At 59.0% G+C, this 16661-nt stretch overlaps 1 protein-coding gene across 2 annotated transcripts in view; it reads right to left on the bottom strand.

The window, feature by feature from the left end:
• Positions 1 to 16661, bottom strand: part of TRPV4 (transient receptor potential cation channel subfamily V member 4) — a 42705-nt gene that overhangs the window by 6981 nt on the left and 19063 nt on the right. For both annotated transcript variants that reach the window (XM_012519636.4, XM_004478435.4), the window contains exons 3-15: positions 15514 to 15686; positions 13679 to 13831; positions 12554 to 12694; positions 11219 to 11517; positions 10052 to 10231; positions 8564 to 8722; positions 8194 to 8286; positions 7883 to 7956; positions 7002 to 7167; positions 6708 to 6774; positions 3792 to 4108; positions 2139 to 2266; positions 338 to 459 (exon numbers count right to left, since the gene is read on the bottom strand). In XM_012519636.4, the coding sequence (XP_012375090.1) occupies positions 338 to 459; positions 2139 to 2266; positions 3792 to 4108; positions 6708 to 6774; positions 7002 to 7167; positions 7883 to 7956; positions 8194 to 8286; positions 8564 to 8722; positions 10052 to 10231; positions 11219 to 11517; positions 12554 to 12694; positions 13679 to 13831; positions 15514 to 15686 (2072 nt within the window). The remainder of the gene's footprint in view (positions 1 to 337; positions 460 to 2138; positions 2267 to 3791; positions 4109 to 6707; positions 6775 to 7001; positions 7168 to 7882; positions 7957 to 8193; positions 8287 to 8563; positions 8723 to 10051; positions 10232 to 11218; positions 11518 to 12553; positions 12695 to 13678; positions 13832 to 15513; positions 15687 to 16661) is intronic.

Raw genomic sequence — 16661 nt, forward strand, 5'->3', positions numbered from 1 at the left:
AGTGTAAATGGAAGACCCAGAGCTCAAGTCCGGGCTGGAGCAGCCCGAGCTGCCCTGTCCCTTTCACTGTGTCGGTTTAGCAGAAGAACAGGGGGGTCTCCGTCCACCTCCCCACCCCAGCTCCCATCACAGAGTAGGGCTGGCCAGGGGGTGTCCGCCAAGACGAGGTGTCCCAGCCATTCAACAAGATCAAGGGCACTCCCCTTTTACAGACGGGGACACTGAGTCCCAGACAGGTGACAGATGGCTCAAAGCCAATCAGTGAGGAGGATGGACCAGAGCTCTGCCTTTGTGCCTGTCCCTTCCCCTCCACCCCGCCACCCCACCTTCTGCTCACCTCTCCGGAGGCGGCCCACGGTGTGCGAGAAGCCGTAATACTGGTAGGTCTCGTTCTTGCCCGGGTCCTCGTTAATGATGCCCAAGTTCTGGTTCCAGTGAGACCAGTTCACCTCGTCGACCCTGGCAGGGCCAGCACAGAGGTCAGGGGGTCCCTGGGAGAGACGGATGCCTCTCCCCCAGCCCCAGGCAGCCCTCTTGCTCTGGCCTCCCACACAAACTGCTCTCTTGAAATCATTGCATTATTGGGACACCCTGGTAAAATCAGGCTACACACTCTTGGGGTCAAGATGGCTCAATACAATTCTTGTATGGTTACCTGTATTTGTATTGTATTTTTTTTTTTTTTAATGCTCCCTCACCCCAGATGGCTCCCTTGTCTGTTTGCTCATTGTTTTTGGCTATTGTCTGCTCGTTGGCTGTTTTTTCTTTAGGAGGCACCAGGAACCGAACCCAGGATCTCCCATGTGGGAAGCAGGCACTCAACCACTTGAACCACATCCACTCCCTTGTTTTTGTTTTTGCTCATTGTCTGCTCGTTTTTTCAATGTCTGCTTGTTGTGTCTTCTTTAGGAGGCACTGGAAACCCAACAAGGACCTCCTATGAGGGAGGCAGTGCCCAATTGCTTGAGCCACATCTGCTCCTCTGTATTGTATTGTTTTCTACACACTTTTGGGCAGCTGCTCCATGTCAGGCCCCAACAAGGAAGGGACAGTCACTGTTTCTGGATGAGGAAAATTGAGACTCAAAGAGCAGGGCTTGAGTGGTTCAAAAGTTGCAAGGGGTAGAAAATGTAACGCTGGCGCACGTGGAGGCCCCGCCCTTCCCCTCCCCGCGGGCGGATGGCCCCGCCCACCCATCACTCCCCGGAATAGCCCCGCCCACCCGCCTGTCCCTCCCTGGAATAGCCCCGCCCACCCTGCCTGCCCCGCCCCGGGGACGGTCCCTCCCTGGAGTGGCCCCTCCCGCCCGCCTGTCCCTCCCTGGAATCGCCCCGCCCGCCCGCCTGTCCCTCCCTGGAATAGCCCCGCCCACCCGCCTGTCCCTCCCTGGAATCGCCCCGCCCGCCCGCCTGTCCCTCCCTGGAATCGCCCCGCCCACCCGCCTGTCCCTCCCTGGAATCGCCCCGCCCACCCGCCTGTCCCTCCCTGGAATCGCCCCGCCCACCCGCCTGTCCCTCCCTGGAATCGCCCCGCCCACCCGCCTGTCCCTCCCTGGAATCGCCCCGCCCGCCTGTCCCTCCCTGGAATCGCCCCGCCCGCCTGTCCCTCCCTGGAATCGCCCCGCCCACCCGCCTGTCCCTCCCTGGAATCGCCCCGCCCACCCGCCTGTCCCTCCCTGGAATCGCCCCGCCCACCCGCCTGTCCCTCCCTGGAATCGCCACGCCCGCCTGTCCCTCCCTGGAATCGCCCCGCCCACCCGCCTGTCCCTCCCTGGAATCGCCCCGCCCACCCGCCTGTCCCTCCCTGGAATCGCCCCGCCCGCCTGTCCCTCCCTGGAATCGCCCCGCCCGCCTGTCCCTCCCTGGAATCGCCCCGCCCACCCGCCTGTCCCTCCCTGGAATCGCCCCGCCCACCCGCCTGTCCCTCCCTGGAATCGCCCCGCCCACCCGCCTGTCCCTCCCTGGAATCGCCACGCCCGCCTGTCCCTCCCTGGAATCGCCCCGCCCACCCGCCTGTCCCTCCCTGGAATCGCCCCGCCCACCCGCCTGTCCCTCCCTGGAATCGCCCCGCCCACCCGCCTGTCCCTCCCTGGAATCGCCCCGCCCGCCCTGCCTGCCCCGCCCGGGGGCGCCCCTCACCTGAAGCACCACCTCCGGTCTGGAGCGCCGTCGGAGCTCTTGCCCACCGTCACCATTTCGCCGGAGCGGAAGGCCTTCCTCAGGAAGACGGGGAAGGAGCGCTCGATGTCCAGGATGGTGGTGGCCCACTGCGGGGACGAGGGGCAGGGCCGGGCCATCAGCGAGACCAGGCGGGGGCCGCGCGGGCAGGCACGGGGCCTAGAAGCCACACTCCAGGGCCCCGCCGCGGGCAGCAGGCGCGGGGGGGGGGAGCCGCTGCTGAGAGCGCAGCCCCTCGGCACGCACCCAGCGGCGGGGGCGGGACCCGGCAGACCCCCGTGGCCGCCAGACAGGGACGTGCGCCCCGCAGCGCCTGCCTTTCAACCAAGCCCAGCAACCTAGCTTTTTATGTGAAATCTCTTAATTTAAAAATTTTGCTTTACACTTTTTAAAAAAGATGGGGATCCAGAAAAAGACATCTTTGTGGGTCAAATCTAGTTCACAGGCTGCCAGTTTGCATCTGATGATTTACTCTCAGTGGGGAAACTGAGGCCCGGGAGGTTAAGCCATATGGGTATCAGTTAGGAGCAGACCCAGACCTGGGAGGGTAAGGATAACGTTGTTTGGTGGCGTTTTTTGGTCAATTAAAAAAAAAATCACATTATGCAATGAAAGGTAAACAGTGCCTTTTTATGAGTGGTAGGACTATGGAGGATTTGTCTTTTATTCGTGCGCTGCCTTTTCCAAATGTATGCAATCATTATAGCATTTTCTTACTTAGAAAAAAATAAGCCTTACTGTAAAAATTTTCCCAAGGAAATATATATACTAATTCCAATGAATTTACTCACAATTTTCATTCTTCAAAGCCTACAGATTTCCTGTAGTCATTTCTCCACATTAAACAACAAACAAACAAGAAACAGATCAAGTGGAATGACTTCTTGGCTTGGCTTTTAGGACAAGGTCAATGGTGGGAGCCGATTTTTTTCTTCCTAAACTTGTCTTTTCAACTCACTGAACCATTTCCTTGGAACGCACCGAGTCAAGGTACATGCGGGTGCTGTGTGCCTGGGCCTTGTGATGGCCCTGTCAGCTGTGACCTCCTGGCCTGGGACCTGCACCAGACCTGGGAGGACCGTTGTTGGCATGGAGACCCCAGGGGCCACTGCGTTCCAGGACGGACACCAAAACCTTTTGGGAAGCAGAGGCAGCGCCCCCCTGTGCCAACACTCCCGTGTCCACATTGACTTCTCCGTGACCAAGCAGGCCCCATGCATGGCAGACCCTGGAAGCTGTGCCTGGGCCGGTAAAGACCCTCTGATGAGAAGGCACCCACACCGGGAGCCCCGGTTGAAGTGCTGCTGCTCTCCCAGCACGCTGCATTTCCCGTCCCAGCGGAGCAGGCTCGGGGGTGCTGGGCGACAGGGAACGCCTCCTAGGAGTTTGCATCTGAGCCCACTGCTGGTGGCCGGGCAGGGGGCCACCTCGGAACTCCCTAGGCAGCTCTGGGCGGGAGGGAGATGGAGGCAGGACGGGGTGGTGGGGCTCCCCCGCAGCGGGAGGCCAAGGAACCCAAGGTCAGGCGAGGGGTGTCAGGTCTCCCCAGCTCCACCCTCTCGGAAGCAGAAGGGTGGCTGGGGGGGGGAGGGGGAGGGGAGCCCGGGGCCTCACCTGCAGCTTCCAGATGTGCTTGCTCTCCTTGGAGACCTGGCCCACCGTCTCCCCCATGAGCGCGATGAGCATGTTGAGGAGAAGCACGAAGGTGAGGATGATGTAGGTGACAAGCAGGACGATGAAGACCACGGGGTACTTGGTGCTGCTCAGCATCTCCAGGTCGCCCATGCCGATGGTCAGTTTGAAGAGGTCCAGGAGGAAGGCGCTGAAGGTCTCGCTGTCCCGGCACGAGGGGTACGTGGGCACCGTGCAGTTGGTCTGGTCTTGGTTGCACACCTTCATGTTGGCACAGGGGTTCAGGAGGGAGACCAGGGCTGTGGGGGGGGGGGCGGGGACGGCATTTGCTGAGTGTGAGGACGCAAGCTGGGCGGTGGCCAGCGTCATCCCATTACATGGAGGGGAAAGCTGAGGCTGGCACAGGGAGAGCCCTGGCCCAAGGTCACCCAGCTTGCTGGCCGAGCCAAGCGTTGAACCCAGATCCTCTTGATTCTAAAGTCCAGGCCTTTCCAGAAATTCTTGTGGGCAAGGAAGAGGTGCACAGGATCCAGTCCAGTTGCACTCACATGGGCCACCACCCTCCCTCCCTCGTGGCCACTGGGCAATGCCTGGAGACATTTCTGGCATCTGGTGGGTGGAGGCCAGGGACGCTGCTCTACATCCTGCAGTGCACAGGACAGTTCCCACCACAAGAAACTGTCCGGTCCCAAATGTCCCAAGTGCCTAGGCTGAGCCTGACCTAGCCTGTCATCCTCAGAGGTCTGAGGAGCACTAGAAGGCCGGCATTTCCCAACACAGACTCTTCTGCTCCTATTTCCAACCCTGCACCAGCTCAGACAGGAAGGGTAAAAGCTGAAATTGGTATGTGTCAGGACTGTCCCAGGAACCATGGTCTCTAGGCCTTGGCCCCTGCCAGACATCTCAAATCACCATGGTGCTCATCTCTTCCCACTGAGCTTCAGAGTCCTTCTCAACACAGTTTAGCAGCAACAGCCTGCCCCTAACCAGCCAGGGCAGGGAGCATGAGGACACTCAGCCTCTTCAGGCCCAGGGGTGTAGAAATGTCTTACTGCCTTCAATCAGAGGTGGTAAGCAGGTTTCAACACACATGCTAAGGCTATCCAGTAGTGTAGTGGCTGTTGAAACCTTAAGTTGAAAAGAATTCTGGGGAAGTGGACTTGGCCCAGTGGTTAGGGCATCCGTCTACCACATGGGAGGTCCACAGTTCAAACCCAGGGCCTCCTTGACCCATGTAGAACTGGCCCATGTGCAGTGCTGATGTGCACAAGGAGTGCCGTGCCATGCAGGGGTGTCCCCCGCGTAGGGGAGCCCCACGCGCAAGAAGTGTGCCCCGTAAGGAGAGCCACCTAGCGCGAAAGAAAGTGCAGCCTGCCTAAGAATGGCGTCACCCACACAGAGAGCTGACACAATAAGATGATACAACAAAAAGAGACACAGATTCCCGTGCCGCTGACAACAACAGAGGCGGACAAAGAAACAAGATGCAGCAAATAGACACAGAGAACAGACAACCGGGGTGAGAGGGGGAAAGGGCAAAATTAAATAAATAAATAAATCTTTAAAAAAAAAAAAAAGAATTCTGAGACCTAGTCTGGACTCAGCAGAAAGACAGTTCTGTGATCTATTAGCAATGTCTGCCACAGACACAAAAATGAGGGAAGAGCAGCACCTGGGTCATGTTTGTGTTATGTCAGCTTCAGACCTGGGATCTCGTGTACTCTGGCAGGAGAAGCCCTGGGACCCAGCTGACCACTAAGTTGCTACTTTCATTAACTTCTCAGCTTCTGCCTCAGTCCTACACTTGGGCAGGGACAGCTGTACCCTCCCCATACAGGCCAGAGTCCCATGTCCCCAAAATAACCCATGCAGGGTCACAGCACCACCTGGGTTGATTTTGCCACCCTCAAGACTCCTGCTGCCAAAGCCGACCCCCCAGTGAGCCTTCCACATGGGAACATGGCCTGGTCAAGATTGAGTTGGCCACTCCCTTTGGGCGCTGGGCATTGGATGGCAGACCACCCATCCCCAGAGGCCAGCACAATGATGTGATTAATTTCCCCATGCCTGGTCCTTCCCCCATGGCCTATGCCACTGAGATCCCAGCACAGCTCAGGCCAGCACCATGACACCATGGAGAAGGCATCCATGGAGAAGTCCAAAATGGGCTTAAAAAGAGATCTGGGCTGGTAGACGAATTGCAAAAATGGCCACAACTGTTCACCCTTCCCGGTATCCATGGCCCTTGCAGTGTGGCTTTCCCGCTCCCTCCACCAAGAAGTTGGTAGACTCCGTGTCCCCACCCTCTGAATCAGGGCTGGCCTGGTGACTTGCTTCTGCCGAAAGAATGAGGCAGAAGAAGTGCCAGGCCAGCCAGTGGCCAGGAACCCTAAGGCCACTGCACGACCAAGTCCAAACTAGCCAGCTGGAGGACAAGCACGTGGACGAGGCAAGGTCCCCCCACCCCCGTCATCCTGGCCAGACCAGGCAGCCCCCAGTCAACCCACCAGCTGATCACACACTCAGGAGCCTGGGGGAGACTGGCTGAGCCTGGCCTGGGCAGCAGCACCACCCAACTGGTGCCGGCCCATGAGAAGTAATAAATGGTGGTGGCCATGGAGGCTGGGGTGGCTCGATTGGCAGTAATAGCAGCAGCTGATACACCAGTTTTGCCATGCACTGGCTTTTGAATGTGGGCAAGTTACTTAACCTTTCTAGCCTCAGTTTCCTTGACTGTAAAAGGGGGTAATCAAGGCAGTTACCTCACAGGCTTGAGGCAGGGATGGGAGAGCCTGGCACGCCGGGAGGGCACACCGTACGAGCTAGCTATTGTCATCAACACATTCAGTTTCTGTCCTCGCACTGCCCCGCCAGTCCCGTCTGGGCACCAGAGCTCACCTGAGGCGTAGCCGATCATGAAGAGCAGATAGACGAGCAGGAAGCGGAAAAGGTCTTTGAAGAGGATCTGAACACCACAAGGGATCATGGAGGCAAAAATAAGACGCAGGGTCTCTCGCCTTCTCCCCTCAATCCTTCTCCCCATCTCCACCCTCGTCCCTGCCCAGTGCGCAGGCGGTGCCCACAGCGCCCCACGTCCCCTGGTCCAAGGCACCCTCTGCACATGCACGATGCGCACGTGGGGCGCGGGGCTCCCGCAGGGACACGCAGGGCAGAGGGTCTCCCGCCCCGTACCTTCTGGATCATGATGCTGTAGGTCCCCGTCAGCTTAAGCCCACGGGTGAAGTAGAGGGCGTTCATCCAGCCCAGAACCAGGGCGAAGACCATGACGGCCAGGTAGGCCTCGATGCCCGCCAGGTAGAGAGCCGCCGAGACGATCACCAGCACGGAGTAGACGAAGCTACAGGGCAGCAAAGGCCGTGAGAGGGGCCAGGGGGAGGGGGGGACCATGAGGGCCCTGGAGGGGGGACACATGTCCCCAAACCCTCCTGGGTACCAGGACATCCCAATGCCTTCAAGACCCCAAGAAGAGAAGTCAAAGTGGGTTTGCAGGGTTCCCTGTGTTTTGTTATCCAGGATGTTCAGTTAACTGGGAATGAATGGGTGTAATGGCTCTGAGGCCCTGATGAACCCAAAGTGATGCCCTCCAGACTGCCAGATTCAGTGGTGTTCAGTGGAGATTTTGTGGCTAAGCCAATTTCATTGTTCTCTAATTCTAAGGGAATTGGAAAAGATGTGGTGTACTTGCAGCAACTCCCTTATGCTGTGCCCTAAGCAGACATCATCAATCGATCACAGCACTCTTTCCCACTAAACACAGGTGCAGCTTCAGAATTCTCAGCATGACCCTCTGGGCAGACATTAGTAATCCATTGTCAGACAACAAGTTAACTCTGTTTCTATCCATGGTGGATATGGTGACTCTCTAGCAGCCAGAGCCTTACTCTAAGCAGACCATTTTGCTCGACCTTTGCCTTGCCTGACTTTGGGTTCCAGCAGCCCAGCCTGAGGGTACTCATGCCTCACAGAGTCACCTCCCCCTCCACCCTGGGTGACCCACCAGCCCACCCCCCCTTCCTCACCGAGGAGCCGCCAGCCCAGGGACCTCTACTCACTAGAGCAGCTGGAAGGAGCCGTCGATGAAGAGCGAATTCACGCCAGGGCATTTCTTCATGAACAAGTCTTTGATCTGGAAGAGAGGAGGAGGCGGGTGAAAGCGGCGCAGCCAGCGGGGCGGGACAGAGGGCAGGGAGGAAGGGGTGGGTGGGCAGGCAGAGTCTGCTACGGAGAAAAGGCGACAGGCTGTTTTCTGTTGGGAAAGGTGGAAAAAAGAAGAGAAGAATACAGAGCTGGAGAAGGACGGGGAGGAGAAGGAAGAGCAGGAGGCCGGGTTGGGGCGGGGGGCGCCTGGGAACCAAGCACTCACGTTGGTGAAAAAGAACAGGATCCCGGTGAAGAGCGTGACGATCTCGCCCGCCAGCCTCAGGTAGTCCACCGTGGTGCGGTAAGGGTACGGCGGCTGCAGAGCACAGGGCACGCCGCTGCACACCCAGCCCCGACATCCGCCCCAGATCCAGGCGTTTCACGCCCCGTGCTGGAGCCGGCGCCCCCTCCCTCCCTCTCCTCCTCCTGCACGGGGTCTGCTCGGCCCAGCCCTGGGGGTCGGGGGCACCTCCCCATCCGTTTCCCAAGTGGCTCTCACACGGGGGGTGGTCCCAGGAGGAGCCGCTGTGCCCCAGCCTGGGGGGCCGGGCCCAGGGCCCGCTCCAGCCCCTGCCCGGCTCCCGGGCACGCACCGTGCCCTCGAGCGGCTGGTAGTAAGCCGTGAGGGTGAAGATGACCATGGCACACAGGTAGGAGACCACGCTGATGTAGAAGGAGGCGGCCCCGAACTTGCGCCACTTGTCCCGCAGCAGCTCGTTGATGGGCTCCACGGCCAGCATCTCGTGGCGGTTCTGCGGGAGGCAGGGGGTCAGGAAGCACCTGTCCGCAGGAGGGGACCCGGGCAGGCTGGCTCCCGCCCTGAGACCCTTCTCCTCCCAGCCCATTCTCCAGGCACGCGCGAGACGTCGCAGCGAACTGGATGGCGATTCAGAATAAAGCCCAAACTCCACGGCTCCGCATTCAAGGCTCTGCCCAATTCTGTCCCAGCTGGCCTTTCCAGCCCGTTTCAGAATCATTGCACCCAGAGCCGAAAGCTCCCGTGGTCTATTCCTGTGGTCTCCAAACTCCAGTCTGTGGATGGAGACAACAAAATCTCCCCCATGCCTTGCTAAAAAGATAAATCCGTGGGCTCCACCCTCATAAATTCTGATTCAGGGAGCAGAATTGGGAAATTTAGCCCAAAGATGACAAATATGCAACCCACCTACCACAGTTCTCCAATTCTGAATCCAGGACAGGCATCAATAATTAAACCCTGCACAACCGTTTTCTATTCAGTCCCCCCGGTCAGACGTTACCAATCTATCGGGGTTTGCACCAGAGAGGCTAAACCTCCTGCCACCCCTGATCTAAACCAAGTCACTAATTCCAAAGATGAGGCCCAGGGAGGGAAGGCGCCTGTCCAACCTGTCCAAGCACAGAGCCAGCAAGCACAGGCCATGGTTGGAAGGGAAGCCGCCTGCCCCCAGTTCCCATCCTTCTCTGCCCCATTTGCACATCATCCTGTCCCTTTAATAACTCGAGTCTCTTCATAGCTTACGGATTAGTGCAATGATGTTACCACAACGATGCAACTGTAGTGCTGCTCCAGACAGTTAAGAGGCAGAAAAAATGCAAATGGCCAATGACAGAGGAATGGTTAATTAGAACGTGGCACATTTACATGCAGCAATGATACTGCAGAAGATTTAATGGCGTGGAACGATGTTCACAAAATACTGCTAAGTGAAAAAAAGAGCCTTCAAAACCTCACATAACACGTACTAACGATTATAGCCGCTACATAACGTCAACTCGGTGCCAGGCTGTTCTAAAATGAACTCCTTTGGTCCCCCCCAGCAGCCCGATGGGTCAACGCCAGTCTCATCCCCACGCTATGAAGGAGGAAGCCGAGGCTCAGAGAGGTTGAGACACTCTTCCTGAGTCACACAGCATGCGAGTCACCAAACCGGGATCTGAATCCAGTCCTGCCTGGCCCCAAAGCTCGGCTCCTCCCAACCTCCCGCAGGCCTTGTCCCTTTCCTGCCAGCGCAAGGCACGCTTCTGGGTGCCCAGTCGGCACCTGCCTCCACCCCCGCCTGGCCCCGGGGCCCCTGCCCTGCTCCCCGCCCCGCGCCCACCTCGATCTTGCTGTTGTACACCAGGATCTCCAGCACCGAGGCCTCTTCCCCGCACGTGTCCAGGGAGGACAGATCGTAGAGCGAGGAGTACACCGGCCCGTAGGCCCAGTCCTTGAACTTGCGGGACAGGTGCCGCGTGTCCTCGTCCGTCACCTCCCGCCGGATGATGTGCTGGAAGATCTGCGTGGGGGAGGGGAAGGTCAGGCCGCTGGCCCAGGAGGGACCCCGGGCCGGGGTTTGCCAAGGCAGAGCCGTGGGGAGCGAGAAACCTCCGCCGAGCGCGCTGCGCCCCAGGCCCCGTCCTCGTGTGCCTGGTTCCATTCTTCTTCCGGTCCTGGCTTACAGAGGAGCCCACACGGCGTTCCCTAAGGCCCCGCACCCGGGCGCCAGACTTGGAAACAGCGCCACCTCCATCATCTCACCTCTAGCCAGTGTCTTCTCCATTTAACGACAACAGCCGTGACCCGAGCTGATGAATATGCTAATAATCGTTCTCAACTCTCTCAGGCCTTCCTATTACCACCCCGGCTGTCTTTGGCTTACACACAGGGAAACTGAGGCGCAGAGAGGGGAAGGGCCACGCCTGAGGTCACGCCCTCGCGAGTGGACAGCCTCGGGCCCAGGGGCCCTTGGCCAAACCTGGGGACAATTTTGGTTGCCCCGTCCGTGGGGTGGAGCTCCTAGCGTCATCCGGGGATGCGGCTGCTCTTCCTGTGGGGCAAGGGGCAGACCCCACCACGAGTGCCCCGTGGCCACGTGGCCCTGGGGCCGAGGTGGGGAGCCCTGCTTTAGACTCTTCTCTGATCCGAGGCCCGGAGGGAGGGAAGAACGAGCACGAGGGCACCTGGCAGGTTAGGGGCCGGCTAGGACCCCGGCAGGAACGTGGGGACGTGTAGAGGGCCAGAGCCCTGGGCCTCAGCGTTCTATCAGGGGCTCGTCCCAGCTGGTAGCGGGAGGCTGTGGGGGGATGAAGAGGGAGGCCCTGGGACTGAGCTGAGTAGCCTGGCTGGACAAAAGGGAGCCACAGCAGGTTCTGGAGCTGGAGCATCCGCGCACCGGAACTGGCACGATGGGGCACGGACGTGTTTATTCCTGCAGGACAGGACCGCGGCGGCCCCTCCCGTGTGTGTGGGAGGGTCGGCTGCCCGCCCCCAGCCCCGCGCTCACCCCGATCTTGCCCGTCTTGGCGGCCATCATGAGGGGCGAGAGCCCGTCGTTGTTGAGCACGGCCTCCAGGTTGCTGTCGGGGAAGAGGCGGGCGCACTTGAGCAGCAGCAGGTCGTACATCTTGGTGACGAGCTTGGTGTTCTCCCGCGTGTTGTCGGCGATGGCCACCAGCGCGTGCAGCACCGTGTTGCCGCGCGAGTCCTGCCGCCGCATGTCCGCCTTCTTGTGCGGGTTCTCCGTCAGGTAGTTGACGATGTGCGGCTGGTTGGTGCAGGCGGCCAGCGACAGGGGCAGCTCTCCTGCGGGCGGGGCGGGCGGCGGGGTCAGCGCCCGGGCGGGCGACGGCGGCGGGGCCGGCGGCGGTGCCAGCGCCTCGTGCGGCGGCTGCACGTCCTGTGCGGGACGCCGGGGTGACGGGGTGTGGCTGTTTAGGGGTGAGGCCGTGAGCTTTGGGGCTGTGAGGGATGGACATCCAGGACAGTGGAATTCCCGAATGGCGTCATCCCTGGATACCATGTAACGTGTGACCATCAGCAGGGAAGCTAACCCAGTGGACTTACTCGGTCCAACTAAGAGACCAGTGAGGGAGGCGGATATGGCGCCCGTCTACCATATGGGAGGTCCAGGGTTCGATTCCCGGGGCCTCCTGGTGAAGGCGAGCTGGCCCGAGCGGAGAGCTGACGCAACAAGAGGATGCAAGAAAAAGAGACACAGAGGAGAGACAATAAGAGAAGCAGCAGACCAGGGAGCTGAGGTGGTGCGAGGGTTAGAGCGCCTCTCTCCCACTCTGGAAGGTTCCAGGATGGGTTCCCGGGGCTGCCTAAAGAGAAGACAAGCAGACACAGAAGCACGCACAGGGAATGGACACGGAGAGCAAAACACCAGGGGTGGGGGTGGGGGGAGAAATAAATAAGGGTTAAAAAAATAAGTTTGACCAGTGATGGGAGTGGGCAATCCGATGGCTGGCCCCCCCACAAAGACGCGTTAAGTCCCGACACCCCGGGCCTGTGGGTGTGAACCCACCTGTAAGCAGAGCCTCTAAGATGTCACTGGTTAACGTGAGGCCCAGCAGAGTCGGGGGGGCCTTCAGTGCGGCCAGAGGACTCCTCAGCAGAGTGTGGGTACAGCAGGAGGGCACAGACCCCAGGCCGGGGAGGTGGGGAACGGACCATTGTCACGTGGCCGGGAGGTAGTGAGGGGGGGGAGCAGGTCCTGCCCCCACACTCTCTAGACCTCGAGGTGTGGCCTCAGGCAGCAAGACGGCTGTGGGTGCCTGGGAAAATGGCTGGGTGGGGTACCATCCTGTGCCTCCCACCCCCACGAGGCCCCTCTCACCGAAGTAGAAGTAGCCCCCCTCGTCCTTGGGCTGGAAGAAGCGGCCGCGGGCCTGGGCGTGGACGTCAGCCCCTTGGGCCACCAGCAGCTCCACGTAGTGCTTGCAGCGGCGCTCGATGGCGATGTGCAGGGCAGTCTGACCTGGGGAGGGACGGGCAGCGGGGACTCCAGCGGGGCGACACCCAGCCAGGCCCGCGGGGCTGGGCACGGGGACGTGGAAGTCGGGGTGGGGCCTGCAGGCCGGAGTCCAGCAGGCAGCAAAGGCAGCCCCGGACGCCGGCTGGGGTGTGGAGTCTTTGAGTCAGAAAGTTCCAGGCCCGCTGCCGGGCAGAAGCAGAACGTGAGGCTCGGTGGACAGCAGACTCATGGCACCCCACACTTGGGAGCTTTCAGCTCCACGGTGTGCTTTAACCCCAGAGGAAAGAGCGGCATGGAGGAAACTCAGGGTCTTTGAATCTTAGTATCAAAGGAACCCAAAAGGTCAGCTCTGATTCATGGGAGCTTGGAATTTATAACCGGGAGCTCGGGATCGCAACGCCATGGCCTCTTAGAGCTGTTGGCTGGCAGACTGGTAACTGCCAAGTCTTAGGAACTCCAGGTTCATGGATAGTGGCTCGCTGCATCTCAGCATCTCAGAACCTTCGATTCTGGGATACAGGATATCCCAGTTGGATGAGGTAGTTACTGTTCCTTTCTTTGCTCATCCATCCATGCATGCATTCATGCATCCATCCATCCATCTGTCCATCATTCATCCATCCAACCATCCATCCATCTGTCCATCCATCTGTCCATCCACCTATTCATTTATCTGTCCATCCATCTGTCTGTCCATTGGTCCATCTGCCATTCATCCATCCATCCATCTGTCTGTCCATCCATCCATTTATCCATCCATCCATCTGTCCATCCATCCATCCATCCATGTGTCCACCCATTCACCCATTTGTACATCCATCCATCCATCCATCCATGAAACAGGCAGTCCCTGGGCACTTGCCAGCACCTGAAGCCCAGGATCAAAGCTCTCCGGGTGAAACAGGCGAGGACGTTTGGGAATGTGCTCCCTTAACCCCCCAGCCCACCCCCGCCCGCCCCCCGCCGCTGCCCGGCCCGGGGCCCCACCTCGGTAGTAGACGTCGCGGAAGGGCGAGTTGATGAACTCGCGCATGTTGCCGGTGCGCTCGGCGATGTCCAGGAGCACGGGGATGGTGTCGTTGCGGCCATGCGCCAGGTTCAGCAGGGCCTTGGGCAGGCAGGTCTTCCCCGTGGACGGCTCTGCGGGACGGGGGCGCGGGCTGAGGCGGCGCTTGGCCCCGGGACAGCGGGGCACGAGGAGGCGGAGCGCCGGGATCTGGCCCTGGTCAGCCACGCCTCCTCTGAGCCTCAGTCTCCCTGCCTGTCCAGTTGAGTCGTACACCAGCCCTGCCTGCCCCCACGGGGCTGAGAGCCAAACCAACTCATGGCCCGGAAGAGCCCTGGAACGCAGGAAGTCACGGCCTCCAGACTGGGATCTGCCAAAGCGTGTTTTGGGGAACTTTAAAAGAGATTCATGATCAAATAAATGGGGGGTGGCCGTGCCATCGCCTCACCCCCTCCCAGGTCTGAAACTCCTTCCTCTTCCTTCCACCTGGTCAACTGCAACTCACTCCTCAGACCCAGCTCAATGCTGACCTCCCGGAGATTCTGGGAATTCTGGATTTTCCTGGCTAGGTCCCATCCTCCAGGAGAGCCTCTTGCACACACCAGTTTGTAACTGGGTGTTTATTTCTGTGATTGCTTGAACAAGGTCGGTCTTACCCAGGAGACGGCGAGCAACCTGAGGCCAGGGTCACATCTGCTGCACTGTTCCCACCCGATGCTGAGCGCAGCACCGGGCATTTGGCAGGGACCCAATAACCATTTGTTGAGTTAAACAAGGGACGAGCTGCACACTGAATAATTCCAAACCACAGAGGACCCAAAGTGGCTTGTGTGGGGTGTGGGACGAGAGCCTCGGGTCCCGGGAGATGCTGGACCAGCGACTTCCCAGGGACCCGCAAGGATGTGCAGTTCCACGGCCCAACCACCAGGTGGCTCCGCCTCACAATTGCCAAATACTGGCGGGAGGTCCCAGGCTCGGGAGAATCTGATGAGCTCACGAGCCGCTGGCCAGGAGAACATGCAGGGGCAGATCCAGGTTTTGTGGAGCCTGAGCTTATACGATTTGGAGGCCAGACTTATGAAAAAAGATCACACAATTATGAATACAAAATGATAGGTCCAGGGCCTTGGAAAGGGGCCCAAGCGAGCAAGTCTCATGGGAAATCCCTCTCTCTACCCAGAACATTCTCTACAATTTCAGGGACCTCCCGTGGACTCCCCCCACCCAGACATCCGCACACACACACACACATGGCTGGGGGCTCCCCAACCAGGCTAGGAGCCCCCTCCTCAGTCCTCACGTCCAGGGGAAGACGGCAAGCTTAGCAAGCTCGAGCAGCGCCGGGGGAGCGGAAGCAGGAGTCCTGGCCGCGAGTCACGGGGGCCTGGCCCAGCCCTCCAGAACCTTCTCCGCAGGAAGAGCAGGGCGGTCTCCGGGGACCTCAGCCCCCTGTGCCCAGCCTTTAACAGATGCTCTCTCTCTCGGAGCCCAGGACTATTCTATTGTTTTTCCACATTTTTCAGATGAGGAAACAGACCTGGGAAGAGCTAAGTGACTCCCTGGAGATGACGCCTCCTCTGAGTGGTGGAGGTGGGACGTGAAACCAGGGGGGTGGGTGCCATACAACTACTACACTAACCTCTTCATAAACTGAGGCTGAATGACTCCATGAATGAGTGGAGGTAGCCGAGGCCCAGAGAGGTTAAACAACGTGGCGAAGGACACACAGCACCAGACTCCTCGTCCAGCGCAGTCTGAGGAAGCCCCCCATTCCACCAGCCCCCCACCCCACTCTCTGCCCGCCTGCCTGGCTCACCCCGAAACTCCTCATCGGTCAGGCGCTTCTTGTGGGTCAGCAAGAAGGGGAGCAGCCCATCCAGGTCGGCAGTGGAGCCCCGAGACACGATGTCAAAGAGGATGGGCCGGTTGAAGATTTTGAGGACGGGTGGCGGCTGGGGTGCAGGAACTTTGGGGCTCTGAGGCTGCTTCCTGGAGGGGGTGGAGACAGGGTGATGGGTGGTTTGTCCCCTGTCTGCTCCACTGTCCCTAGCCTTGGAGATGGGAGAGCAGCTGAGACCCTAGGGCAGGAGGAGATGCCAAGGAATGTCTTATCCAACCAACTCCCCCTAATTCCTCAGTGTGTGGGGTGGAGACAGACACACTCAAGCCTGCCCTTCCACACCCCCCCAGCCATTTGTCATTCACTGACTACTTACTATAAGGCAAACAAACCGAGAGAGACAAAGACAGTGGGGAGATAAAAGGGGAATAGCAGACTAAAGATAAAGTGGCTCATTCATTCATTCAATTTTTCACTCAGTTATTCATTCAACAAACATCTGGGACAAGTGAAGACATGTACATAGGGGCTTAGCTCAGGGCCCACCACACGCTTGACAAATGTTAGCTGATATTACCATTTGGGATATCTACTGTGTGTTCCAGCATCTGTGTACACTGAGCTCCAGAGACAGCTGAGTAAAGATTTGACTCAGAGAGAGCTGAGGGAGCAGAAGAGAGAAAGAGAAAGTAAGGAAAGGAGGGAGGCTTGAAGGCACTAGTTCAGTCATTCAACACAGGGGAGCGGATGGGGCTAAAGCAGTTGGGTACCTGCCTCCCACATGGGAGGTGCCAGGTTCGGTTCCCAGTGCCTCCTAAAGATGAGCAGACAATGAGCAGGACACAATGAGCAGGCACAGAGAACGGACAACGAGCAGACACAGCAAGCAGACAATAAGCAGACAGATGAGAGCCATCTCAGGGGAAAAACAAAACAAAACAAATGAACCGGGCACCTGGGATGCGCTTGATTCTCAGAGCGGAATTGCTGGGGCCCCGTGAGAGCAGGCCCTCGCTCAGCCACGTTTTCTGCCTCACCCCAGAATCCATTAAAGGAGAAAAATGATAGAGAAGGAGGGAGACAGGTAGAGACTGAGGAGAGGAGAGGAGAGGAGGGGGACTGAG

This window comes from Dasypus novemcinctus, chromosome 19, assembly GCF_030445035.2.
Source record: "Dasypus novemcinctus isolate mDasNov1 chromosome 19, mDasNov1.1.hap2, whole genome shotgun sequence".
Lineage (NCBI taxonomy): Eukaryota > Metazoa > Chordata > Mammalia > Cingulata > Dasypodidae > Dasypus > Dasypus novemcinctus.